The sequence below is a fragment of the Sorex fumeus genome, unplaced genomic scaffold (assembly GCF_029834395.1).
Source record: "Sorex fumeus unplaced genomic scaffold, SorFum_2.1 ptg000047l, whole genome shotgun sequence".
NCBI lineage: Eukaryota > Metazoa > Chordata > Mammalia > Eulipotyphla > Soricidae > Sorex > Sorex fumeus.
In genome coordinates this window covers 36,151,100-36,178,576 of record NW_026606104.1, presented here as the reverse complement: position 1 = coordinate 36,178,576, position 27,477 = coordinate 36,151,100, and the positions used below count along the sequence as shown (strand labels likewise).

The window sequence follows — 27,477 nt, the reverse complement described above, 5'->3', positions numbered from 1 at the left end:
ACTTGACCACGCCTCTGATTGGCCCAGAAACTTGCACGGGTCGCGCTGATTGGCCCACGGGGCTCACGCCCTCTCCTCCCGCGGTCCCCGGAGGGCCATCGGGCCGCACCATCGGGGAAGAAGGGGGAGACGCGAGTCCCCAGGCTGCTCTTCGGGACGGCTTTGTCCCGAATCACACGGAGGCTGGCGTTAAGCATTTGAAAAAAAGGCTTTAATAGTATCCTGCGGCAGCGGCGGTGGCATATTCCGGCTGTCCCCGCCGCGAGGGACGGCGGCAGGGCTGGCCCGGACCCCCGCCAACCGAGGTGGTGTGGTCCGGGCGGGGCCTCGACGTCAGCGGGCGCCGGGGCGGGCCGGGCCGGGCCACACGCTGCTGCGCCGAGGGTCGGGATGCCGCTGCCCGCGCTCCGCTGCGCCTTGCGGGCCCGCCCCTGGAACGGGGCTGGGTGAGTCCCTCTGCCGGGAGGGCCCGGGAACCGCCGGGAAGGGGCGCCTGGTGGCAGGGAGTCCCGGGAACCGCCGGGAAGGGCCCAAGCGGCACCTGCTGGCAGAGGGTCCCGGGAACCGCCGGCAAGAGCTCTAGGGGCACCTGCTGGCAGGGGGTCCGGTAACCGCCGGGAAGGGCCCAAGGAGTGCCTGCTGGTAGGGGGACCGGGGAATCCCCTGGAAGGGCCCCAGGACCGCCGGGATCCTTCCCTGGCCGGTGCCCGCAGCTCCTCCCCGCACCTTCCTTCTCGGAATCTCTCCATTTCTCCTGAGTGGTAGCCCGGGACCGCTCAGGGCAGGAAGGAGCCTCCGGATGGGAAGTTCCCGGGGCACGCCGGGTGCCCCACGTCCGCCCGGCCCCGCGCACGCTTTGGTCCCTTTGCTCGGCGCGCTCCGCTTCTCTCCGGCCCGCACGCCGCGCCCACACGCGGGGCGCCCGGACCTCGCTTCCCCTCACGTCTCTTTCTGCAGGAATCTCGAACGTTTGTTTCTCTTCCCCGATTCCCAAGTTGGTTAGAAAGGGGACTCCTCTCTTTTCGTTTGTTTAGTTGATTTTTGGGGCCGTGCGCAGGGCTCTCTCCTGGGTCAGTGCTTGGGTACCCAGTGCCGCCGTGGCGCGCATGGGATCCGGGTCAGCCAAATGCAAGGCAAGCTACCTTGAGGGCTGTACTTTCTCTGGTCGCGGGGACTCCTTTCTTCTGGAGGGAGGGATGTTACTTAGGGAGTGCTCACCCTGTGCTTGGCATGGGGCATGGCAGCGATTAACGACTTCGGACATGTGAAGTGAGTTCAACATGGGAGTTGTCATCATCATCATCACTTGCAGTTAAACTAAAGTGTGCCGGGTGTTACTCTTCCAAATTACAGATAAAGAAAGTGAGGCGCAGGGGCTGGAGCGATAGCACAGCAGGTAGGGCATTTGCCTTGCACCCGGCTGACCCGGCTTCGATTCCCAGCATCCCATATGGTCCCCCAGCACCGAGAGGACTAATTCCTGAGTGCATGAGCCAGGAGTAAACCCTGTGCATCGCTGGGTGTGATCCAAAAGGGGGGGGGGGGGGGGAAGTGAGGTGCAGTTTTGACCTGGAGCTGCCTAGCAAAGCCAGATTTGCAAGCCTCAGTGTGTGTGGGTAAACACACACGCGCGTGCGCGCACACACACTCTGGATTCCTAGGCCCAGAGCTCACAGTTTGGTGAATTGTGGATCAATGTGTCTGCTGTCCCTTCCTAAGCTGGGCAGCGCTCCCCCTTGCCCCCCCAAGCCCCCAACTTTCATCTTGTTTACTTCACCCTGGGATTGTGACCTCCGTCTTCTCTGCTGAGCTGTGTGATGTTAGAGTTAATTAATGACCCAAAGATTGACTCAGCAGGTGCGTTTCAACAGTGGGGTGTCCTCTGAGTGGGGATGGGATTTGGAGGTCCATGGAAGAGGAAAAGAGGCTTTTTCACCAGATGAGACCCTAGCAACCCCCGTCAGCGTGGTCCCATTGGTAGACCTTTCGCTGGGCGCCAAGAGGACCCATCTCAGACCCTGGGTGGATGCCTCTTTTTTTTTTTTTTTTTTTTGCGGTGGGGGGAGGTGTCACACCTGGTGGTGCTCAGGACTTATTCCTGGCTCTGCACTCAGGAATCAGTCCTGACGGCCCTCACTGGACCACATGGGATGCGGGGGATCCAACCTGGTCCAGATGTGTGCTTACGTGCTGTATTACCTCCCGGTTCCATAGGTGGACGCCTCTTGAAGGTGTGAGTTGAGTTTGCCTTTGCCCTGCGCTTGCCATGTGCAGGTGCAATGCCAGACCCTGGAGGGGAGAGGCGCTTGGGAACACAAATGTGATAAAACAAGGTTTTCATCAAATGGGGGAGCAAGACTTCCGACTTCCGCTTCAGTGATGTCTAGTGGCTGGTGGAAGGGAATCCATCCAAGATGGAAAAGTTCAGTATGATAATATTTACCCTGCGTCAAGTTCCATAGGCCTGGCTTTGTGACAGGCAGCACAGTACTGGCCCCGTTCTCCTGGTGGGCAGCTCATCTGCCGCTACGGTAGATGTCGGACAGACATTCACAGCTGGCCCACTGCAGACTCTTGTTTTTAATTCCAGAGCCTGGGGCATGGGGGCAGAAACTTTTGCAATCAACTCTGGTCTCAGGTTACCTTTCTGATAGAGATGCTGGCTCTGTGCCCTGGACAGTTTCTCAACGTCAGCACTATGGGCATTTTGAGGCAGATAAACTTTGACTGGGGATGGGAGTGGGGCCGGGGTTGGGGTGGGGATCATCTTGTGCTCATAGAGTGTTTAGCAGCATTCCTGGTCTCCATCCACTATTAGATTACACAGCACCCCTGCTCTGACCCCCCCACCCCAACACACACACAATCTCCAATCATTGCAAGGGATCTCCCTGGGGTACAGTTGTTCTTGGCTGAAGCCAGAGCCCTTGGCCAGCAGTGGAGTTTGGCCACTCCTCACTCCTTCCTTTCTGAGTCAGATTTTTAGAAGATACCATGTCCTGCAGCGTCTGCATTTCTGGAAGAACATTTTTTAGGACATGTTTAGTGTGCTCATGAGTGTGCTTTCTCCATTTTATATTCTGATGCCAAGAAAAACACCTCTTTTGAAGAACTAATAGAAGGATATTCTTTTCTTTTGGAGGGGGTCACACCAAACGATGCACAAGGGTTACTCCTGGCTCATGCACTCAGGAATTATTCCTGGCTGTGCTTGGGGCAACATATGGGATGCTGGGAATCGAACCCAGGTTGGCCACGTGCAAAGGCAAACACCCTACCTGCTGTGCTATCTTTCCAGCCCCCACATAAGGATATTCTTGCAATTTCTCCCCCCCTCCTTTTTTTTTAGCCAGGAATCTTGACCTGTCTTTTAAAATGTGTCTGTTTTTGTTTCTTTAATTAATATATGTTCATAGGAGCCAGAGTGATAGTACAGCAGGTAAGTGGGGGACATGGCACCTACATGCAACAGTGGAGGTACCTATAAAATAAGGCATATAAAAGGTGAATGAAAGGGGGCCTGGAGCCATAGTCCAGTGGGTAGGGTGCTTGGCTTGCACACAGCCCACCTGGGTTCGATTTCTGGCACCATGTATGGCCCCTGAGCCCTGCCAGGAGTGATCCCCGAGTGCTAAACAAGGAGTAAGCCTGAGCATAGGTCTTTGTGCCCCTCCCTCCAAATTACAAAATTGCCAAGAATCTCAGGTCTGCCCATCCCCCTTCTTTTTCCCTACGCTCCGGTGCTCAGGAGTCCCTGGCATGGTGCTTTGTAGTCAGGGATCCAGCCCTGCACTCAGGCATGTAAAGCATGGGCAGAGAGTTTTAAACTATCTCCCTGGTCCCAGTTTTCGTGCTTTTGATGCATAATCCTCTGGTTTTCCAGGAGATGTATGTTTTTATTTTTATTTTATTTATTTTTTTTTTTTGCTTTTTGGGTCACACCCGGCAATGCACAGGGGTTACTCCTGGCTCTGCACTCAGGAATTACTACTGATGGTGTTCGGGGGACCATAACGGGATGCTGGGAATTGAACCCGGGTCGGCCGCATGCAAGGCAAATGCCCTGCCTGCTGTGCTATCGCTCCAGCCCGGAGATGTATGTTTTTAATGGATCTAAATGAACCTAAACCTGGCTCATTTGCCAGTGCTGCTTTTGCAGCTGGTGGCTTTACAAAATGGGGCTTGTCTTCCGCATGTCCTCGGACTAGCCCTGAGCTCCACACAGTGAAGCCCAAGGATGTTTGAGCAGAGGTAGATCACAAGCGGTATTTCCCGGCCTTGTCCTCCGAGATCCTCACACTCTTCCTGTGTGACTGGCCTCAGAAGGGTTGTTCTTGCCACTAGCTACTGCTCAGTCAACCTTGTCTTTTGGCAGAAGTCGGGGATGGGAGGTGGGGGTAGAGCTTGAACCGCACTTGACCTTGCTTAGAACTGGATGTGCTCAAGACTTACTCCCGGAGGTGCTCGGAGACCATGTTGGGGTATCAGGGACTGAACCCAGGTTGCTTTGGGTAAGGCAAGCACCCTACCCACTGTAATATCTCTGTGGCCCCCCCCATTGTTCACCTTTCATGTGCATTATTTTACAGGTATCTCCTTATGTACCTGTAGATGTCACCATTTTGTCACCTGTCCTCACTGTCCTCATTTCATAGGTCACTCCACTGCGGCGCTGGGCATGAAGGGGATCTTTCTCCTGACTTGAAGCTGGTCAACCCTGGGACCCCCCACACAATAGACTCCTGTCTGACCCTGCCCCTTCCCCACCCCCCTCCCCACACACACTTTTTATTTTTAATTTCCATTAGCTTCCCCCTCCCCCGCTTTTGGGTCGCACCTGGCGATGCACAGTGGAATTACTCCTGGCAGTGCTTGGGGGACCATATGGGATGCTGAGAATCGAACCTGGATCGGCTGCGTGGAAGGCAACTGCCCTATCCGCTGTACTATCACTCCAGCCCCTTTCCAGTAACTCTTCCTTCAGGTCTTTGCTGTCAGATCTCTGAAAGGAGCCAGGAACATGCTTATATGACACCAAAAATTTAACAAAGAGAAGCACTTGCCCAGGTGCCGGGTCGGCTTATGTGAGTGCTGGCCTCGGTCCCTTATGCTTGCTCTTATGCTAGACTGTGCTGCCGGGGGTCCCTGCAGGATTTTGGCTAGCTCTAGGTCCCCCTGTCTGATTTATTTTCAGAAATTCAGACCCATCTATGCTTTTCCTAGCCAGCCTACTCCATTGAGGGGTGCAGGCTGTGCTGGGTAGGGGGCCAGCCCTGCTCTCTCTGCTTTTCGAGCAGCTGTTGGACAGCCTCCTGCCTGGAATGTCGTTCCCCCTTCTGGGTCTGCCCAGGTGCCTGCCTATGAAACGCACATAAACCAGGTACAGGGCTTAGCCACAACTGGGGCTGGTGGTGCAGAGGCTCCTTCCATCCCAGCACTGCCCGGGATCCCGAGCACAGGGCCCCATTCAGAGCCATTCTGAGCTGGGAGCCGGCTTGGAGTAGCCCAGGGCACCGGATGGCCCAGAGGACAGTGTGGGGTGGGGCCTGGTTCCTCTGCACCTGTGGCTCTGGGCAGGAGTCTGGACCTTTGTGGGCGTCTCCTGTTCTCTCTGCAGAATAAATCCTTACAGGGTTGATCTGGTGATTAGAAACTTCCAGAGGCTTCCATCATTGCTTCGCTCCCCTCCTCCACCAGGATGGACCCGCGTGGAGGGCAGTGGCAGGTGCTGGGCTGAGCTGGCAGTGCCCAGTGGACGGCTGTGGGATGAGCGTGGCCCGGGTGAAGGGATTCGCGAGACTGGGCCTCACGGACACTGGCTCCTCGAGATGCTCCTGCTTCTGCCAGGACATTTTCTGAGAGTTCACAGCCAGCTGACCTTTCCCAGGGTCAAACCAGTGACCGCCATTGCCCCGGCCACCCCAGGCCCTGTGAATGGAGGAAGCCTCCGCCCGAGGGACCTTGCCTGTGTGTAGCGGGCTTCTGTGGGCTGATCTGTAGCAGAGGGTGCATCCTATTGGTCAGTGAGTAATCAGTGTCCCCGATGGCTTCTGGCCATTAAGTGGAATAGCTCTTCCTGGGCTAGAGGCCCTCTCTGGCCCTTTCCTGGACCCTGCACTTTCTCTCTCCCTCCCTGCTGGCCCTTATCGGCCACAGTGACACAGTGATAAGGGGGATTAGTGGTATCAGGTTCCGATAAGAAAAGTGGATTGAAGCTCCTTTCTACCACCTTGCCTTAAGGACTACAGCTTTCACTGCAGCTTTCGGACCTGACCTGCGGCCAGCCCCCCCCCCCCCCAGTGTGACCTCTAGCCTCCCTTGTGCTTGTGCATTAGATTGTATTTACTTTATTATTGCTTGATTTGGGGGGGGGGGCAGTCCACACCTGTGCTCAGGGCTTACTCCTGGCCACTCCTGGTGGCTTCCGGGGACCATATGAGATGCCAGGAATCAATCCAGGTCAGCCGCGTGCAAGGCAGCTGTATTATGGCTCCAGCCCTAGATTGTTTTCAAAGGTATCTCTGTCATCTGGTGGAAGGGACAGGGCTGGCCGCGTGTCACTCTTGGCCTTGAGGGCCCGCAGTCCAGTCAGCGCTCTGGAATGAGGGGAGGCACGGCTGCCCTGGGTTAGTGAAGCTGGGGGCAGCCACGGGGGCTGAGGAGTCTGAGGTTTCTATACCTGAGGGTGGGACAAGGGGATTGATAACAGGGAAATAAGGCCCAGCCTCCAGCACTGATCCCTTTGGAATTGCCAGAGACACTGAAAGTGCAGTTAGGTTAAGAACTTAAGTTTTGGAGAGGGATAGGGAGGAGGGGGAAGGGAGAGGAAGTCTCAGTGGGTGGTCGCCTGAGGCAGGTAAACACCCCAGGCCAAGGAAACCCCAGAAAATTTACCCTGTGATTTACAGGATGAGAATGAGTTGGGGGGTGGGGGGAAGGTTTCCTCTGCATCTGCTTCTTAGCAGATGATGTGGGGGTTGGGGGCTGGGCCATACACACTCAGCTGTGTTCAGGGCTGACTCCTGACTCTGTGCTCAGAGGGGGATCACTCCTGGGGGCCCATATGGGGTGCTGGGCATAGAACCCGGATTGGCCATGTGCAGGGCAAATGCCTTCCCTGCTGAACTATCTCTCCAGGATCGTCATCTTTTTTAGTCTTTTCAATTTTAGCTCTGTTTGTGTTCATGTGTATTTCATTAATCGACCTGTATGCCCCGAATAAATTCCATGAGATGGAGGAGTATGATTCTTTTCCTACATAGAATACTTTGCTAAGCTTTTGTTGGTGATCTTTGTTTCTGTGTCCATCAGCGATCTCTGTTAGATTTTCTTGTTCACTGGTGTATCTGCTCTTGATATCAGGGTAATGTTGGCCTCATAGAAGCTGGGAGAATTCTTGTTTCTTTGGCTTTTTGGGAGATCCTGAAAAGAATGGAAAAAGAAGGTCTTTCTTAGAAGTTTTAGAGAACCGCACTACTGAACCCATCTGCGCCCAGACTTTCATTTTGGAGGAGACACTTGATTACTGTCTCAGTGTTCATGTTAATTGATGTCAGAGGGCCCCTCGGGTGACTTATGTGAAGCGAGGAGGAAAGAGATGGCACTTTCTCCTGATCCCCTCTGCCCACCCCAAGACTGGGCTGGGAAGGCCAAGACTGATAAAGTCTGCGATGAGCACCGGCCAGAGCCCTGCCAGCCCTACCAGGTGGCCATCAAGCCACACCTGACGTCCACTTGGCCTTCTTGGCACAGGAGTTGATCCCTACCACCCGATTTCTCTGGGAGCCATGGACTCAGGTCGGGATAAGAAATTGCCCTTTGGAGGAAAAGGAAAGTCAGTCCTAGGCCTTACCCAGGGCTACCGGGTTCTTATCTCGCCTTACAGAAAAAGAACTTCAGGAATAGACGAGCAGTTAAGTAGAACATTTTATTTGGAGGTTTTTGAAGGTGAAGAGGGAGGGAAAGCGAGAGAGAGTATGCGGGCTTCTGTAAGGGTGGAGAGAGCCCCTACACGCCCCCTCCCCGCCCAGCCCCAGCGTTAGATAGAAAAGCGCACATCTCAAGAGGGGAGATGCAGGAGCCACATGTGCTCAGGCAAGTGGGCACAAGCAGGACACGGACTTGGGCAGCATATGCGCACCCTCCCTTTGTTCAAGGTGGCTTTTATTTTATTTTATTTTTTTTGCTTTTTGAGTCACATCCGGCGATGCACAGAGCTTACTCGGGTGACTCAAGAATTACGCCTGGCTGCCTGGCGGTGCTCAGGGAACCATATGGGATGCTGGGAATCGAACCCGGGTTGGCCGCATGCAAGGCAATCGCCCTACCCGCTGTGCTATTGCTCTAGCCCCTCAAGGTGGCTTTTATAATAGGGTTTCTCCAAGCCGGGCCCACCAGAGGTTTTCTAGCTAGATAAAAGTCTGTTGCTGGGGTTTTTGCTAAGTGGGTAGAATTGGGAGTGGTCTTCTTTGAAACTCCTTTTCTTGACCTTTGATCCTGCTGGATCTTTTCAGAGAAGTTCCACCAGGAACAAAGAAGCTCTGGTCTGGGCTAGCTGAGGGTTAATCAGATTAAAGGAAGGAATTGAAGGTTCTCCAGTAATTTCCTTCAGGCTCTTTCTGTAGGGAGGGGTCCTTAGGTCGGCTGCTGGAGACTGTCTTATCCGGTCTTGCTTTAAGTATCCACACGGTTGGTCAGACTTAGGACTTTATTACTTCCCAGGAATTTCTTTGCCATGATGTGGGCAGGAAATGAAATGAAAATGAAATGATGTAGGCAGGACTTCCCTAGTCTACCTGCCCACGTTATTAATAATAGCTCTGTTGGGCTGGAGTGATAGTACAGCAGGTAGGGTGCTTGCCTTGCACACAGCCAAGCCGGGTTCAGTCCTCAGCATCCCATTTGGTACCCCATCACTGCCAGAAGTAATTCCTGAGCATCACCAGGTATGACCCAAAAAGCAACAGCAACAACAACAAAAGTCCTGGGCGATTCTAAGATTCTATCCATCCATCTCAGTGTCATGGCATAAAGTGTTCATAGTAATCTCAGATGATCCATGGGATTTCTGTGGTATCTGTTGTAACTTCTTTCAGTTTAGATCCAGTTTATTATTCTCTTTCCCTTTGGAAGCCTAGCTAAAGTTTTGTTGTTCTTGTTTATTCTTTTGAAAAATCCGATCTTGATTGTATGTTTGGTTGGTTGTTTTCCTTCCTGCTTATCTTGGGATCCTTTTGTTCTTGTGTCTTAAGATGTATTGTTCGGCCACTTACTGAACCTTTTCTTGTGATCTGATAAATGCTTGTATTGCTATGAACTTCCTTCCTTTGGTGGGTCTTTGTTCTCGATCTTTCTTCTCATTTGTTTTCAGGAGTACAATTGGCTTTTGGGCCACACCCAGCCAGGCTCAGGGCTTGCTCCTCACTCTGTGCTCAGGGCTCACTCCTGGCAGTCTCGGGGCACCAGATGGGATGCCAGGGATGGACCCTGGGTTGACTGTGTGCAAGGCAAATGCCTTTCCATCCAAAACGATGTCTATGTCCCCAATAGTTTCCAAGAATCTATTGATTTCTTCTGTAATTTCCTCTTTGACTCACTGGTTGTTCAGTAATACGTTGTTTAGTTTCTAAGTTTTGAGTTTTTTTAGCTTTCTACTCGTGGTTTATTTTATCTTCAGAGCATCATGGTCTGAGGAAATACTTGGTGTGATGTCTGCTCTCCTGATCTTGTGGACCTTGTATTCTAGCATGTGATCTGTCCTGGACAGTGTCCCAGGGTCTGAACTTTTCCTGGAGCAGAAATGAGGACTCACTGGGTAGATTTGCACTGAGTGCTTGCTCCTTCTGTATCTGCATGCATGGCAGTCTGATTTTCATGTTAAAACCTGACTGTCTGATTTTCATGTTCAGGGGAGCTGGAGACAGAGTACAGGACGGAAGGCACTAGCCTTGCAGAGGGCTGTGGAGGTCACGACCAAATCCCCAGCACCACATTGGCTCCCATAAGTATTGCCAAGGGTCATTCCTGAGCACGGAGCTGCTAATATAACCCCTAAGCATTATAGGGGTTATTATTCCCACCCTATGGGAATGAAAAAAAAAAGGAAAAGAAAAATGGTAACTTCCTTAGCTTGGAGGTAGTGATGCCTGTGGTCTGCAGCTGGGCCAGGCAGAGGCCATCAGGGTGGGGCCCTGCTCCGCTCACTGTGATTGGCTGAGGCTGCCTGGGCTCACCCACCCCTCCATCCCACCTAGAGTTGCCTGCTGTGGATATTGGTTTTGTGGCCTTTTCAGCATAGTACCTAGTACCTGCAGAGGGTAGCAGGTAGGGCAGAAGGAGCAGCCCAGGGATGGAGGGGACCTGAGTCCCTTTAGGATCCATCCTTTGCCCCCTCCCTGCAGGGGAAGGACGAACACCTGTAACCCCCAAGGGGACGCCTCTTGTGCTGCCCTGAGCGTGGAGTGAGTGTGCCGCGTGCAGGGGTGAGTGGGTGAGGAGCACAGCCCGGCCACGACAGAGCCTCCTAGTCACCTCCCGCCCCCCCGGGACTACAGGGGTGTGCTTCCTCTCCGCCTCCTGAACCAAGGGTGTCCTGTTCTTGTTCATCCCGAATGCCACGGCCCTCCCTCCCGACCCCTTCCCTCCCAGGCACGTCCTGGCAGAGGCGCTGGGTGATTTTCTCCTTGGCTCATGCCAATAGCTGCTTTGTTTCCCACGCTGAGCTTCCAGGCAGAGCGAGGCCCCGGGGACTTGTGATCCTGAGGGGACGGAAGCCCTGGGCCATGGGAGAGAGCTGGGGACTGCCCTAGGAGGTCAGATAACAAACTGCCGCTGGAAGGAAGGCAGGAGCCGCAGGGCGTAAGGGGCGCTTTGGGAAGCAGCGGCTTCGCGCTAGGTAACAGAGGTAATGGACAGAAGGGAAGTGTGGGACGTGGGGTCCCAGGGGGGCTGGTAGGGCTAGAACAGGGAGAGGCAGTCGCCCGAGAAGGGCATCTGTTGCTGCCCCCTCTGCCCGTGGGCACCCGGGGAAATCTGGGACAGGCCCTGCATGGCACAGGCCTCATGTTCACCAGCCCCATGAGATGGTCATCACACCACACCTGGGTGCCATTGGACCTGCCCAGACTGGGGGTGATTCCCCCCCCCCCCCACCCGAGTTCCCAGGGAGCCGTGGGACCCCAGCTGGGGCGAGGAATTGCTCTTGGCAGGAGAGTCCATCCTGAATCCAACCCAGGCTTCCAAGGCACAGAGCTTTCCCTCACAGTAGAGAATTTCAGGAGATGAGCAGTGAAGTAAGGCATCAGTGGAGGAAGACGTACTTGGGAAATAAAGGAAGACAGAGATACGTGGTTGACAGAGAACATGGGCACCTCCTGAGGGGGAAAAAAAAAAGCCCAGTGTGGCCTTTTAGGGAACATCATATGTGGAAATTTATGTAATAACCTTTAGGTAGTTTTGTTTTTGTTTTTTTGTTTTTAGTGGAGGGTTGAGCGCTCACCTGGCCGTGCTCAGGAATTACTCCTGGTGGTGCTCGGGGGACCATATGGGATGCTGGGAATCAAACTGGGGTCGGCCGCATGCAAGGCAAATACCCTACCAGGTGTGCTATCATCACTCCAGCCCCTTTATCAATTCTTTGCCTTATGCCTTAAGATCAAGTGAAGTTGGGTGTGTTTTGGGGGTTTTGGGGTGTGCCTGGCTGTGCCTTGGAAGTCACTCCCTGTGTTGCTTGGGGCCGTGCAGAGCTGGGAGCCAAGATCGGGCTCTTGCCCTTTGAGCTGTCTCTCTGATGCAGTGGGGTTGTGGGTCTCCCAGGCTACTTCTTGCCTCCCCTCACCTGCGGGTCTGGGGGATTCTGGGCCTCCTGCTGGAGAGAAGGGCGCTGGGCCTAGAGGCGACCCCTGCTGAGCTGTCCTCCTCTGCCCCATCCCCCAGGCTGAGGTGGAAACACGCTTCCTCTTTGAAGGTCGCCAATGAGCCCATCCTGGCGTTCACCCCGGGCAGCCCTGAGCGAGATGCACTGCAGAAGGTAACTGGGCGGGGGAGCCCCACCTTGGAAGGAACCTGTGGGGTCTGGGTCATCTTGGAGGGGAGATGGCGGGCGGCCGAGGGCAGCTTGCAATTTTTGGGGTCTGCAGCCCAGATGCGATGGGGGGGGGCGTCATAAACTCACCTATGTTTTGTTTTCCCCTTGGTTTGCTTTTGGCCTCCACCCAGCAGTGGCCAGGGCTTACCCTTGGCTCTGCGCTCAGGGACCTCCCCTGGCAGTGCTCAGGGGGTTGGTCTGGGACGGACCCCACACAGCACAAGCGAGCCTCCCTCCTGTGCTCTCTCTGGCCCCGTGTGAGAAGGTTTTCGTTGTGTTTGGGTTTGTGGGGCCACACCCTGCAGTGCTCAGGGATCACTCCCGGAGGTCCTTGAGGGGCCAAGTGTGGTCCCAGAGCTGGAACACGGGTCCCCTGCGTGCAGAGCGTGAGTTCTGTCCAGCCCCACGCTAACCGTATTGTACGCTTTCATTCATTTTCTCATGATTTTTAGAAATGGTGAGGTTTCCTATAAATTTCCGATGAGTTTTTTTTGCAGGCGGGGAGGGGATAGACCCTAGTGGTGGGGTCACTCTGGGCCATGCTGGGCAGTGTTCCCCGGCCACCAGGGCATGCCCAGCAGCAGGTCCTGGCCCCAAGATTCAGTCTTGGGGCCAGAGCAATAGTACAGCGGGCAAAGTGCTTTCCTTACATGCAGCTGAGCCAAATTCAATCCCCGGCACCCCATATGGTTCTCTAAGCCTGCCAGGAGTGATCCCAGAGCACAGAGCCTGGGGTAAGCCCTGAGCACCGGCAGGGCGAGCCCCAAAAACAAACAAAAACATATCTTTGTAATGGGTAGATCTTGCCAGACAGGAAGTGGTGTTGCTCAGGGCTACTCTCCGATCACATGCCCGGCCACCCCCATTCACCCCTCCCCCTGCCCAGTGTCTCCCGGTGTCAACTCAGCTGTGGCTTGTAGGCAGGGGCAGAAGAGGGTGGCAGCTTGGGACCGTCTCCCTGTCCTCTTTGCAGGCCTTGAAGGACCTGAAGGGCCAGACGGAAGCCATCCCGTGTGTGGTGGGGGATGAGGAGGTGTGGACCTCAGCTGTGCAGTATCAGGTGTCGGTAAGTGCAGTGGGCACCGCCCCGACCGGGCTCTGTGCTGACCCTGGGTTTTTCCAGCCCACTCTGGCTCTATCTCTGGCACAAGCTTCCATAAGCAAGTCTGGGGTCAGAGGCCGCCGCTGGGGCTGGGAGGACGTGAGGGCCTGTTGCTTTTGAGCTGCTGACGCCTGACCCTAGAGGACAGTGCATGCCATGGGCATGCCTGGTCCTTCAGGGCCAGGGGTGGCTGCAGCCCTGAGTGTGACTGGGAGGTATTTTGTTCCTAGAAAGAAGGTAGAGGGGCTGGAGCTATAGCACAGTGGGGAAGGCATTTCCCTTGCATGCAGCCGGCCCGGGTTCACTCCCATATGGTTCCCCGAGCACTGCCAGGAGTGATTCCTGAGTGCATGAGCCAGGGGGAGTCCCAGAGCATCGCTGGGTGTGATGCAACAAGGAAGGGAGGAAAGCGGGTGGCGGGAGGGGGGAGGAAGGGAGGAAGGGAGGAATCAGTAGAACTGGTCAGTTCAGGGTGTTCTGCCCAAGGCAGGAAGAAAGGCCCCATGTCAGAATCAAGATGAGGCTTCCAGAGAAAGCACAGTCGCCAAAGCCCCGGCTGCTGGGCGGAAACCACTGGTCCAGCAGACGGGATCACCCCAGATAACACTCGGTATCTGGGCAGGAGACACCTCCTCCTGGAAGCCCTTCCGCTGGAGCCCTTGGAGGCTGGACTTTCAGGTCAGGGAATGAGCTCAGAGAGACGGGGCCTGTGGGGCTCATCATGACATAAGCAGTGCCGGTCAAGCCGGCCCCTCCAGAACCAGGGCTCCTTTGCTTTGACTCAGGAATTCGCTCACACACACCCTGACTCTCTGAAGAGGCGTGTGAAGCAGCACATTAGCACATCTCACTGTGGCATGGTCTTGCCGTGGCCAGAGGTCTGGGGACGACCTGGGCTGCCCTTTCGGCCCCCCAGTGGCCACGGGGCTGGTGGTGGGCAGCTGCTTGACTGCTGAGCATGTTCATGAGAGAGTCTCCGCCTGACTGCCTGACCATGTGGCCGGCCCCAGCCCTCAGCGAGCTCACGGCGGCACGTGGCAGCATGTGGCTGACTGCTCCCGCTCTCGTGGCTTGGTGGGACCCAGGGTCGTGTGAGGTGCACACCTCACATGCCTGCTGCTGCCACCACTGCTGGCTTCCCGGTGGAGCTCAGGCTCGAACCCCGCCTCCAGGAACGGGAGGAGGAGGGTGGGCCAGGGAGGTTGGGTGGTGCGGGGCATCTGTCCACCGGGACAGCCTGGTAGTTCTGTGTGTGGGCACGGGCACTTTCCTGGAGAGATCTGATCCTCTGTAGCTGAGCACAGGGCAGCCCCGAGCCCGGGCAGGAGAGACACACGGAGGGTCTGGGGGTGGTTTCTGGGAGGATGTCCAAGGTGCCCCTGCCCACTGCCCTGGTCACTGGGGCCCGAGGGTCTGACAAGTCGTGCCTCTCACCGCCATGGAAAGCCTCCCTGTCTGTGTCCTGCAGGCAGGGCAGGGGCTGGGGGTGGGGGGTGCCGAGGGGCCGGGGGCACAGCCAGCCCCAGGCCTGAGACTTCCTAAGGGAGCCCCGCTTTGTAGCAGAGACAGGGAGTGAGGGTGGGGTGCAGAAGGTCTCAGAGGCCGGACCCTGGGCCAAGTCTCTCCTGCATCCCGTCCCCTCAGGAGTCAGTGCCCAGTATATCCTGCGGCTCCCACAGAGAAGATGCCCCCAAGGCCCAGGCCCTGGCCTGCCCCAGGCTGGGGGCTGGTGACTGTAACCGCCTGCCCCCAGTGGACTCAGGAGCTATCCCGACTCTTTGCTTGGGGGTCACTCCCCATGGTGCTGGGGATCCAACCCAGGTCTCCCACATGCAGAGCCTGCACGAGCCCCTTCCCCAGCCTGTGTGCGGGTCACCAGCTAAGCCTGGATCTGCATCCTGGCTGCAGGTAGAAGACCTGGAGGGTCCGCACTGCCTCTGTGGTTTGGTTTGGTTTGGTTTGGTTTGGTTTGGTTTTGAATTTTGGGCCACACCTAACAGGATTCAGGGCTTACCTGGTAGTGCTCACAGCATGGACCTGTGGGGGTCCCAGCATGCAAGACAAGCACCCTCCCTACTGTTCTGTCTCTCTTGCCCCTAACGCATCCCCTCTTTATTTTCTGTGGAGAGTCAGGCTCTGATCCTGGAGGGACCTTGGCCTCGAATCCCACCCTCTCACTGTGAGGCCATTGTGCCCGTTCCCGTGGGGCTGACCCCCTTTTGTCCTGGGCCCGGGCCCCCTGGGTGGACACCCCCGTTCAGTCTTTTCCTGCGGCCTCCAGACCAGTCTCCTGGGACCCTCAGACGCCAGGCCTTTGGGACGGTGGCAGGGGCCAGGGGAGGCAGGAGCCATGTTGCCACGCCCAGTGCTGGCCCTGGGGAGCTTGTCCCCCAGGTGTGCTGAGCTGAAGGGTCAGCTCCCCGCCACCTTGGCCCTGAGCATCACAGCTGCCTCCCAGGTTTGGAGAGGGTGCGGGTGACTACCTGGGGGCTGAAACGAAGACCTCTGCCAGCCCCCCGGCTTTCTGCGATGGTGACCGTGGTGGTCATGGTGGTGGTGCGGATCTGAATGGTGGTGGCAGAGCTCTGAAGCTTTGCTGTCTTTGCTGCGCGTTACTCGGCCACAGTAGCCACGTTCGGTAACCGAGTGCAGACAGGAAAGTTTATCTGAAGAATTTGGGACCGGCAGGAGTGGCTGGTAGCTGCCCTGTTGGGCCAGAGAGTCCCCAGCTGCCTGCTGGGAGCTCAGGAGTGGCCAGGTGATTCGAAGTATGAGTGTAGCGGCAGAGGTGAGTCCCCTGTGTGCCAGAGGCTACCTTCGTAGCTGAGTCGGGCTCTGGCGTGTCTCGGGCTCCACTGCTGGGGCTCTGTCATGGCTCACGGGTCTGCACCAGCACACGGGCCCCACGCAGAGCACTGGCCCTGAGCAGCCCGGTTGGGGGAATCTTCCCCTGGGCCCCTCGGTGCTCCCCTCTGTGCTGAGGCTGGGGAGCCTACCTGAATGGTCCAAGTTAGCCAGTGGCAGACTGGACTTCCAGTCCGCATCTGGACACAGCGTCACCCTCACCCCACCAAGGGCCTGGCGCTGGGTTGTGCCCGTTGCATGGGGACCCCAACTCAGGGTACAGCAGCTGCTGGGGGTGCGAGTGTCCGAGCCCGGCCTTGTCTCACCCAACCTTGACAGTGAGTGACCACATGCCCCTCTGTCCTTTCAGCCCTTTAACCATGGACACAAGGTGGCCAAGTTCTGCTACGCAGATAAGGTGAGTTTCTGCAGGCTGGCCCCGGGTGCTGACCTAGAAGTGGTTCTCCTCCGTCCGACCATGGCTGGTAGGGAAGGGGGGCCCCGGCACTTAGTGGGGGGGTCCCTGGTGGATGTCTCAGACAGGACAGGGCCATTTCTGCCAGGGGATTAGTGGCAGAGGGTGCAGGTTTGGAAGCTGCATGGGTGGGAGGGACGGGAGGGACTGGGCATTGGAAGTGGGGGGGAGGATAAACACCCCAGGACCGTGTGCTGTGACCAGGAAGTGCCCACAGCCGCTAGGTATTCACACTGGCTCTGGTCTGGCCTGGGCAGGACCAGGCCACAAACCTGACAACATGCTTCTGTCTTTAGAACCTGCTCCAGAAAGCCATCGGTGCCGCGCTGGCCGCCCGGAAGGAGTGGGACCTGAAGCCCGTGGCCGACCGTGCCCAGATCTTCCTCAAGGCGGCTGACATGCTGAGCGGGCCGCGCAGGGCAGAGATCCTCGCCAAGACCATGGTGGGCCAGGTGAGCTGCCCACAGCCAAGGGCTTTGGGCGGGAAGCCATGCTGCCTGCCTGGTCACTCACAGCCGCTGGACGGGCTCTGGGGCCTGCGACCCTGGACGTGCCTGAGCGGAGACGGCCTGGGAGATGACCACATCACTGGCAGGTCACATTGCCCGACTGGTATGCTGTCAGGGAAGGTCCCTCCCTGCATCTCTCTCTCCCTGGACAGGCCCTTCCTGCAGAGCTGGAATAATAGTTGCCTTGCATGGACCCTCGCATAGCCAGACCCTGCCCTTCTGCAGGCCTTTCTGGTGCTACCGAGTCACTGAGAGTCTCCCCAAGGCCTGAGCTTGGATCTCAGTGCCCACCCATGGTGTCCCTGCCCTTATTGCTGACCAGCCCACTCATTGGTGTCACCAGTGTGAACCCAGCAAGCCCCAAACTGTGGGCTTTTTTTCTTTTCTTTTTTTTTTTTTTGCTTTTTGGGTCACACCTGGCGATGCACAGGGGTTACTCCTGGCTCTTCACTCAGGAGTTACTCCTGGCGGTGCTCAGGGGACCATATGGGATGCTGGGAATCGAACCTGGGTCGGCCGCATGCAAGGCAAACGCCCTACCCACTGTGCTATCTCTCCAGCCCCCTCCTGTAAGTCTTAACCCTCAAGATCTGATGCAGATAGCACCTTTTCTGCAGAGCTTCTAGAACCTTCTTGGTCAGGAAGGACCATTCTTGCCTTCTGGGTTCCTGTAGCTGGTCATCTGTTGGTGACAGCTCAGACTGCTGGGGGGGGGGGGTGTCTCTTGTATGTCTGTGTCACTCTGGGAATGCCCTTTCACACACTGTGATGGGGGGGTTGCGCAGTGAGCCTGTGTGAATGGTCTCTGGCTTTCTGTGTCTTTTCTTACTGGAGTCTTAGGTGGTCATAATGCTTTTTGCTTGTTGTTTCATGAATGGAACAGAGGAATAAAGAGCTAATTCTGCCCTTCCCCATAGCCTTAGGGTTCAGCACTCTTCCTGATTGCTGTCCTGTGGTGAGGGCGCCCTCTGCTGCATGGAGGTGGTAGGACAGCCCCACACCTGTCAGGTTTTCAGCCTCTGTCAAGGATGAGCTGGAGTGATAGCACAGTGGTAGGGCGTTTGCCTTGCACGAGGCTGACCCGACCGACCTGGGTTCAATTCCTCTGCCCCTCTCAGAGAGCCCGGCAAGCTACTGAGAGTATCTCGCCCACACAGCAAAGCCTGGCAAGCTACCCGTGACGTATTCGATATGCCAAGCACAATAACAACAAGTCTCAAAATGGAGACGTTACTGGGCCCGCTCGACCAAATCGATCAACAACGGGAGGACAGTGACAGTCAAGGATGAGATTGCTTCTTTGTTTGACAGCGGACCCAGAGACCTTCAGGAAGTGTGGCCATGTGGAGCAGGGCACTTCGTTTGCGGGAAGGGGAGAGAGAGATACAGGCTTCCTGACGGTTCTTGGTTAGCTGGGTCATGGGTTCAACGCTGGTGCCTAAGGAGACAGTGCTACTCATACCCTGTGGTGCCAGGGACTCTCCCCCCACCCCAACCCCCTAGACCAGGGATCAAACTCTCTGCCTGAGCTGAGCAGAGAGAGAGAGAGAGAGAGAGAGAGAGTCCATCAGGGAGGGTGCTTTCCTTGCCCGCAGCCCACCCAAGTTAGATTCCTGGCACCCCATAGGGTATCATTCCCGAGCACCACTAGGTATGGCCCTAAACCCAAAAACAAACAAAAAAGCAAACTCTCAACCCTGCGCCAGGGGTGGATAGTACTGTTAGATCTGGGACAACCCTTCGAGCTGTCAGGGAGAAATGCATGGTCTCGGGGCTGGAGCAATAGCACAGCAGGTAGGGCGTTTGCCTTGCATGCAGCCAGCATGGCCGACCTGGGTTCGATTCCCAGCATCCCATATGGTCCCCTGAGCACTGCCAGGAGTAATTCCTGAGTGCATGAGCCAGGAGTAACCCCTGAGCATTGCCGGGTGTGACGCAAAAAGGAAAGAAAGAAAGAAAGAAAGAAAGAAAGAAAGAAAGAAAGAAAGAAAGAAAGAAAGAAATGCATGGTCTCATGAAACGCTCACAGTTGGGGGTGGGGGTTCTGGGTCCAAGTGCCCTTCCTGTACTCATCCTGGGGCAGGGGGCGCCCACACCCCCCCCCCCAGGCAGCCAGCATGAGGAGCAGGCAGAGGGGAGGCCCACACATCCACCCCATGGTCCCGGCCTCCTGTCCGCAGGGTAAGACAGTGATCCAGGCCGAGATCGATGCCGCGGCAGAGCTCATCGACTTCTTCCGGTTCAACGCCATGTTCGCCATGCAGCTGGAGGGGGAGCAGCCCATCAGCGTGCCGCCCAGCACCAACAGCGTGGTGTACCGGGGGCTGGAGGTAGCCACGGGTGGACGGCGAGGCTGCTGGGGGTGGAGGTAGCCCTAGCGGGTGGGGCAGCGGGGTGCTGGGGGCCCTGAGCTCTTCTTAACCCACCCCCCAACACTCCTTCCAGGGATTCGTGGCTGCCATCTCTCCCTTTAACTTCACTGCCATCGGCGGGAACCTGGCAGGGGCGCCGGCCTTGATGGTAAGACATGGCATGGGGGTGTGCATATAGGAGTAGTGGGCCCTTCCATCTCAGCAGATACCAACCCCGCCTGTGCCCTCGAATGCTGGTGGAGGGAGGGGATGCCCAGAGCTGGTAGCAGCTCAGACCTGGAAGGGCTCTGGGGTCTGACTGGCGTTGGACCCCACCTTTCTCCCCTTTTGGGTGACCCCAGATAAACCCCCAGCTTCCTCCCGTGCTTAGTGGGAACTGCAGGGAAGCGCAGGATGCAGGCTCCTGAGGCACAAAGGAGATGGCACGGCCGAGCCAGCTTTTCCGTGTGTCCAGTAGCAAGGGCAATAGTAGCAGCTAGCCTCAGAGAGCCAGCACACGGCCAGGGGGCACCACTGGTCCAGGTTGCCCAGCTAGCAAGAGGTGACCAGGATGCAATGTGGGTGGGATCAGGCTCATGGCCAGGGTTGATAAAGTGAAGGAGATTTTCCACTTCCCCGGGATTCCTGGGCATGGAGGTGGGGGTGCTGGGCCTGAGGGGGTGGGGGGCAGAAGGCCTGGCCCTGCGCTCAAGGAGAGCCTGGGAGGTTCACGGGGTAGTGGGGAGCCTGGGGGTAGTGTTGAAGACTGTGTGCCCCCTCTTACCCCCTGAAGACCTGTCTGCATGCATCAGGCTCTGAGAGCTGGGATCGTCAGGAGCGACTTAGATGTCCCTCCCCTCCCCCCCCACATGCCACATGCTTTGAGCACAGATTTCCAGAGCAGGAATGGCAGGTCGAGAGAAGCTTCCTGAGGCCAGGGCAGAGCGGGCTGGGGTGGGAGGGCCCGGGCAGCCCATCCGCACAGGGTGGTTGCCCCCCACCCAGCCCACCCCTAGCAAGCTGCCCTCCCGCCTCTCGCCAGGGCAATGTGGTCCTGTGGAAGCCCAGCGACACCGCCATGCTGGCCAGCTATGCCGTCTACCGCATCCTCCGGGAGGCCGGGCTGCCCCCCAACGTCATCCAGTTTGTGCCGGCCGACGGGCCCACCTTCGGGGACGCCATCACCAGCTCTGAGCACCTCTGCGGCATCAACTTCACGGGCAGCGTGCCGTGAGTCCCCAGGGTGGGCTGGGGTGCGTTATAGGGGGACGGTCATCAGGCCCCCGTCTTCTCGCCACAGCTAGGACTCTGAGATGCAGCCCCGAGCTCGTGCGTGGACTTGCTGTGTGACTGTGGGTGGGCCACTTCACCTGTCTGAACCTGTTCATTCAACCACCTGAGGGTGCAGGTGCCTACCTTACGGTATTGGTGAGCAGGAGGGAGCGTTAACAGGTGCCAGGCAGTGCTGATTTGGATGTCCAGGGTGCAGGGAACTTGGCATTGACTTGGAGAAGAATCAGGGAGCCTTCTCAGAGGAGGTGACATCTAAGCCGAGGAGTGGGCCAGACTGGAGGCGGGGACGGGAGAGTGTTCTAGGAGCAGGAGCAGCTCTGGGTGCTCTGGGAGGTGGTTCCAGCTGGCTGGAGTGTGGAGCTTGGGGGTGGGGGAGAAGAGACTGAGGGGGTGTGCTGTGGGCCGGCGGGTTGGTTCCTGCATGCACACGGCCCCTCACAGGGACACGGTGGGTGTGGATAGACGCTGCATTGGTTTCCAGGGCAGTCAGGGACAGCTGGTGTTTATTGGGTGGGGGGTATTTCGTGCTACAGTGCTCAGGGTTTACTCCCGGCTCTGCATTCAGGGGCCACTCCTGGGGGGTTCAGGGGACCCGAGATGGTGCCGGGATGGAACTCAGGTTGGGCACATGCAGGAGAGGAAGCACCTTGGTCTCTGCACTGGATCTCGGCTCTATGAGCGGGAGTCTGGTGGTCTTCGTGTGGCCATTGGTGACCCTAGCAGGGACTGGCACCCCGCACCGACTGGCTGAGCTGTTTTACACGGAAACCTGGATGTGGGGGTCTCTTGAGGCCGGAGGCTCTGAATGCAGGCCCTGTTGGCTGGAGGACGGCCTGGGTCTCTGCATCCCTGACCCCTGGGGGCCCAGCCTTAGCTGCCCTCTGGCCACTTCATGTTGACCAGAAGCGGTCAGCAGAGTGACTGTCCTGGGAGGAACCTCTCAGGGCCTGCTGCGGGGGGCGGCAGTGGGCAGGGGGAATGGTGATTCTCGAGAGGACCAGCAGAGGGACGGGATCACCCATCCGGGGCTGGACCTGGGGGCCAGGGTGGGGATGCTCAGGGGGACGTCCCAGCTCAGGGCAGTGGGTACGCAGGGATCACCCAGGGGGGCACTGGAAACCCGGCCCCCAAGAGGAGGACCCGAAGCCCGTGCTGGCATTTGTGAGGACCGGCGGGTCGTCTGGGCAGAGAGGTGGGGGTCCCAGGCCCCCCTGCCCTGCTGGCTGTTCTGTCCAGCTGTGGGCCTCCCCCACCCCCAGACCCCTTCTCGGCCTCCTGCCGGGTTTGCCTGGCCGCTGCAGCAGGAGAATCGCTGAGCAGGGCCGTTTCCCGGAAGGTGGGCTCTGCGCAGGCAGCCGGGCCCCTCGGGGCCTGCCTGAGCGCGGGCAGAGCGGCCGGCCCCCATTTGCCATGCTCCGACGCGCAGCGGCTTAAAGGGAGGAAAGTCATAAATTAGTATTAGCTGCCGCGCCGAGGCTCCCCGGTGATTAGCATTTTTATTGTTTTGTGGTGCTGAGGTTGGTCACACTCTGGAGCCCAGGGAGAAGGTGGGGGCTGAGCTCCCTCTCCCAGGAGCCTTCTGAGCACCGACTGGGGGGCCCCTCGCGGACCCCGCAGCCTTGGTTCTCCCCCACCCCCCCACCCCAAGGACACCCTGCAGTGCACCCGACCTGGCATCGTGCTGAAAATGCAGGCCACACTGGAGAGATGCACTGAACAGCCTTGCCGGCTGGGCCTTGGTCTTGCTGCTACTGGACGAGGCTCAGAAGTTGAGGCTCAGAGAGGCTAAGGAATGAGTGCAGGGTCACACAGCCCTGAGTGTGCAGGAGCTGGACTTGAGCCTAGGACGCCCCCCACTCCGGGCCGGCCACCACTGTGCTTGGCCGCCTAGCCTCCCCTCGCTGTCCTGACCGTTTCCTGCTGTTCCCATGACCTTGGCCCCAGCCTTACCCCCTCCTGACCTTTTCCGCCCCTGCCCCTTGCTCTGCGGGGGTCTGCCATTCCTCCCCTACCTGCACCCCTAAGTCTCCCTTCTGCTTACAGCACCTTCAAGCACCTGTGGAAGCAGGTGGCCCAGAACCTGGACCGGTTCCGCACCTTCCCGCGCCTGGCCGGAGGTAAGGGCCGGCCTCTGACTTGGGTGGGGGGGGCTGTCAGCCGTCCGTCCCAGCCCAGGAGGGGACTCGGGTGCAGGAGACTGTCGCCCTGCCCGGCTCTCTCCCCACATGACACATTTGGTGTCTCCTCAGCACCTGCTGGACACGGGCAGGGGTGAGGCCTGGGAGCCCCTCCCTGTTATAGGTGGACAGTAGTGGCAGAGCTCTGGAGGCCTCTCCGGGCACCAGCACTGGCCTGTGGAACTTTCCATCCGCATCGGCTCAGCTCGGCTCTGCCCACACAGTGGCTGTGGCCACCTTCGCCCATTAAGCCCCTGATACACGGCCGCCGCAACTGAGGAAGAGAATCTTGCATTTTGTTCCATTTGCATTCATGGAAAGTGACCAGCCATGGGGGGCAGCTGTGGAGTGACCTCCCCCCCCCCCCCCAGGTGGTGGCTGTGAGCACTGGCTCAGGAGCAGCGAAGCCGGGGAGCTGGGCGGAGAGGTTGACAGGGGCTTCCAGCAGGCGCCTCCCCCACCCAGGACTTGGCAGAGCTTTGCCGCTCCCATGGGCCTGGCGTGTTTTTCCCAAACTCTCTGGGCCAAGGCACCCAGTCAGGCAAAGCCTCCTGGGACCCGGGGTTCTCTGGAACACACTTTGGGAAGCATCGGGAGGGCTGGCAGGGAGGGGGGCCCACCACACCTTCCCTGCAGAACTGTGGCTGGAGGGTCTGTCGGGAAGACTGACCCCGCTCCCAGGCTGGAGTGGAGGGAAGCAGTGCCCCACCTCTGCGCACTCAGCCCCGCGGCACACCCAGCCAGCCCTACTGAGGGGAGCAGCGGACCTCTTTGGGGTGCTGCCGCCTTCCTGGGGGACCCATGCTGGCAGTCCCCATCCTCAGGCTCCTACTCTGCCCCAGTTTCCTTGTCTCTGAAATGCGAGTGAGTGTGGGGGGCAGAGTTGGGTCAGTGGCTGGATAATACCTGGGGGGTTCTGCAGTGCCCAGCTGCCATTGACTGGCCCCCACCCCCAGGTGGTCACTCAGGAAACTAGGGTGCGGCTCCCCCGTCCTTGGCCGGCCCTTCTCCCTGAGTGTGGGGGGACAGAGGGTCTGGGTGGTGCCCCTCGGGGGCTAGGTCGCAGCCTTCACAGCAGATGCCCTTTCAGTGTCTGTCGCGTGGGGGGGGGGGGGTTCTGATCCCCAGCCCCCCTCCCGTGCCCCAGCACGCAGCCCCCTGTCACACCCCCTCCCCTGGCCCCCGCAGAGTGTGGCGGGAAGAACTTCCACTTCGTGCACGTCTCGGCCGACGTGGACAGCGTGGTGAGCGGGACCCTGCGCTCGGCCTTCGAGTACGGCGGGCAGAAGTGCTCTGCCTGCTCGCGCCTCTACGTGCCCAGCTCCCTGTGGCCCCAGATCAAAGGGCGGCTGCTGGAGGAGCACGGCAGGATCAAAGTGGGCAACGTGAGTGAGTGGTGCTGCCTCCCCTGCCGCGGCCCGGCGGGGGGCTGATGGGCTAGCGGGGCTGGGGGTGCGCGGGGAGGGGCCCCTTCGCCTGGGCCCGCGGCCAACTCCTCTCCCTGTGTCTCCCTGGCCTCCAGCCCGCAGAGGATTTCGGGACCTTCTTCTCCGCAGTGATCGACGCCAAGGTAGCGCAGGGTCTGGAGCACTCCTGGGGCTGGGTCTGTCCTCGCTGCAGGAGGGAGAGGGGCCCTGCCTAGTGGGCAGCCCGGCCCCCGCTGTTCCCCAGCAACTCAATGGGCCACCTTCCCACCTCCCTCTCCTTCCCTCCCTGCCCCCCAGCCCTGGGAAGGGCAGACTCGCTCACAGCCCCCCCAGACTGGCTCTCAAATCTTAGGCCGCACCCAGGCCCCTCGAGGCCTGCTGTCTGTCACCTCCGCAAGCCCCCCGCTCCCCCGGCCACATTCAGCTCCTGCCCTGTTCACGTGCACACATGTGTGTCAACCACGTGTGCATGCGAGCATCTGTAGTCTGCGTGTATGGACACACATGGAACACACACGTAGCTGAACATGTCTGCATGTGTGTTTGTGTGTCAGTCAGCCTGTGGTCCTCCTCTCTCTCTCTCTCTCTCTCTCTCACTCTCTCTCTCTCTCTCTCACACACACACACACACACACACACACACACACACCTGCCCTTGTGTGACGTGGCCCAGCTACATCCTGGACCTAGACCCCTAGGTGCTGGGGGGGCCCTTCTGGGGTGGCCGCTGCCTCCCTGACGCCCCCTCCCCACCTCTGCAGTCCTTCGGCCGCATCAAGAAGTGGCTGGAGCACGCCCGCTCCTCACCCAGCCTCAGCGTCCTGGCGGGGGGCACGTGTGACGACTCGGTGGGCTACTTTGTGGACCCATGCATCGTGGAGAGCAAGGACCCCCAGGAACCCATCATGAAGGAGGTTTGGGCCCAGGGAGCCTCCCCGCCTGCCCCGCATGCACAGGGCAGAGGGGCTGACCCGTGAGAGCTGGCCGGGCCGGACGGAGCACCTCCCCTCAGCTCCTGCCCTTGGCTGGACCCGACCCTGACAGCCCACAACACCCCCTGCCCTTATTTTTCTTTTGAGTTGGGGCCACACCTGGCAGTGCCCAGGGGGTTACTCCTAGCCCGAGTTCCGGTGGTCCCGGGTTGGAACCCAGGTTCCACATGCACAGCGGGTACTGCAGCCTTGGGGCCCCTCCCTGCCTCCGTCTACAGGGGCCACCTGCAGCTGGTGTGTGATTGGGGTGCAGGGAGGGAGGGTGCAGTCATCAATCCTATTACATGGACAAGAAACGGAGGCTCCAAGGCCTTTTCCCAGGGGGCCACCCCCAACCGTGGTGGCCAAGGTCGGTGATGCTGCAGGCCAGTCCTGGCACAGTTGCTGCCGGAGCCTCCTGTTCTGAGGTCTCACTCGAGTCTCCGGCTCCCCGGGTGGGCAACCGCCAGAGGCCCTTGAGTTCAATGCCAGCAGGCACGGCGCCGGGCCCTCTCCCTGGGGCTGGGGTGGGTGGGTGTGAGGCCCAGCAGGGACCAGGATGCTCGGGTTCCCCGTCCTGGCTGGGCTCATGTCGGCCTCTTCTCTCGCAGGAGATCTTTGGGCCGGTGCTGACCGTGTACGTCTACCCAGATGACAAGTACAAGGAGACCCTGCAACTAGTTGACAGCACCACCAGCTACGGCCTCACAGGGGCAGTGTTCGCCCAGGATAAGTGAGTGCTGGCAGCCGCCCCTGCTCTGCCATGCTCTGTTTTTAGGGCTGCACTGCCTCTGGTGGACATGGCCCCTTAGTAACGCTGCGCCCGTGCTGTCTCCACTTTCCTCGTGGTGGTCTCAGGCAGGCTCTCCTCAGGCACAGAGGCACCGAGGCTGTGGCTCTGCCCTGGATGGTGCAGAACCTGGGCCCCATGGTCCCCAGGCAGACTGGGAAGTGGGAGCCTCTGAGTGTTCCCAGGGCTGTTGGGTCCCTGCGGGGTGAGGCTGTGGCCTCCTGCCATGGACAGCTGGAGGTTCTGCCCCTGCCCTGCCTCCCTAGCTCTGAGAGGGTGGAAGTTGGCATGGAACCCTCAGGTGCAGGCTGTCCGGCCGGGTCCTCCCCCAGCCCTGGCAGCTGTGTTGACCTGCTCTGCAGAGCAGGGCAGTGCGACTCAGACAGTGCCCACCTCCACTGCCTGGCTCACCCTCTGTGCCTGTGGGGATGGAGGGGGGCTGGCGGCCAACTCCTGCGCACTGTCCCTGCAGGGCTGTCATCCAGGAGGCCACGAAGATGCTGCGGCACGCCGCCGGTAACTTCTACATCAATGACAAGTCCACTGGCTCGGTGGTGGGCCAGCAGCCCTTTGGGGGCGCCCGAGCCTCTGGTGAGGGGAGAGCCCAGTGCCTGCATGGCGGGGGGAGGGGGCACCAGGATTGGCATCATTGGTTGGGCACAGCGGGTGGGGTGCTATGCTGAGCCCTATCAGACATGCTGGGTCAGGGTCTCCCCGGTCTCGGGGTGGGCTCTCCCCATCTTCCGGAGTAGGAGTCAGGAGTCCGGCTCAGGCCGCCTGGCCGAGCAGAGGCATAGCTGAGGCGTGGGGCCCAGCACCCACAGCTTATGTATGGGCCACCCTCAGCGGTGCCAGGGCTGCACCAGTGGCATTGGCTAGAGCCTGGGAGTCCTGTGTGCAGGGACAGCGCATGCTCTGACCACTGGGCTACATCTGTGGCCCTCCACCCGCCCCTTTGTACAAGTGGGGAAATGGGCTCAGAGAGGGACAAAGTTTGCCAGAGGGCCCAGCTGCCTAGTGGCCAGATCCAGGTCCCACACTGTCCCTAGACCCCCCCCCCCCCTCGGTAGGGGTCGCGGACCCACCCCCTGCCTCACCCAGCCAGTGGCCCCCAATCCGATGCACGTGCTTTTCTCCTCGCTCTCTGCCTGCCCCCTCTGATACCACCCCCGTAGCATGGTGTCTTGGCCACAAACCAGAGACATCTTTCCCGCAGGAACCAACGACAAGCCGGGGGGCCCCCCATTATATCCTGCGGTGGACGTCACCCCAGGTCATCAAGGAGACCCACCAGCCTCTGGGGGACTGGCGCTACTCCTACATGCAGTGACCCGCGGGGACGCCGTGGCCAACTCTCCGCCTTGCTCCCTCCAGACAAGCCCACGGGGCGCCCAGCCACCTGCCCCCTGGGACAGCCTGGCCCTGTCCACCCTCTCCTGCCCCGTCCCAGCCC

General features: G+C 58.8%; 1 protein-coding gene across 1 annotated transcript; it reads left to right on the top strand.

The window, feature by feature from the left end:
* Positions 1–348: 348 nt before the first annotated feature.
* On the top strand, positions 349–27,477 carry ALDH4A1 (aldehyde dehydrogenase 4 family member A1). Its single transcript, XM_056123067.1, is given in 16 exon segments — positions 349–446; positions 11,935–12,028; positions 13,059–13,151; positions 16,402–16,449; positions 16,803–16,958; positions 19,196–19,345; positions 19,461–19,535; positions 20,409–20,596; positions 22,703–22,776; positions 24,025–24,221; positions 24,359–24,406; positions 25,025–25,177; positions 25,846–25,967; positions 26,497–26,615; positions 27,241–27,263; positions 27,265–27,477. Coding segments are annotated over 16 exon segments (1,686 nt in total). The 5' UTR covers positions 349–390; the 3' UTR covers positions 27,355–27,477.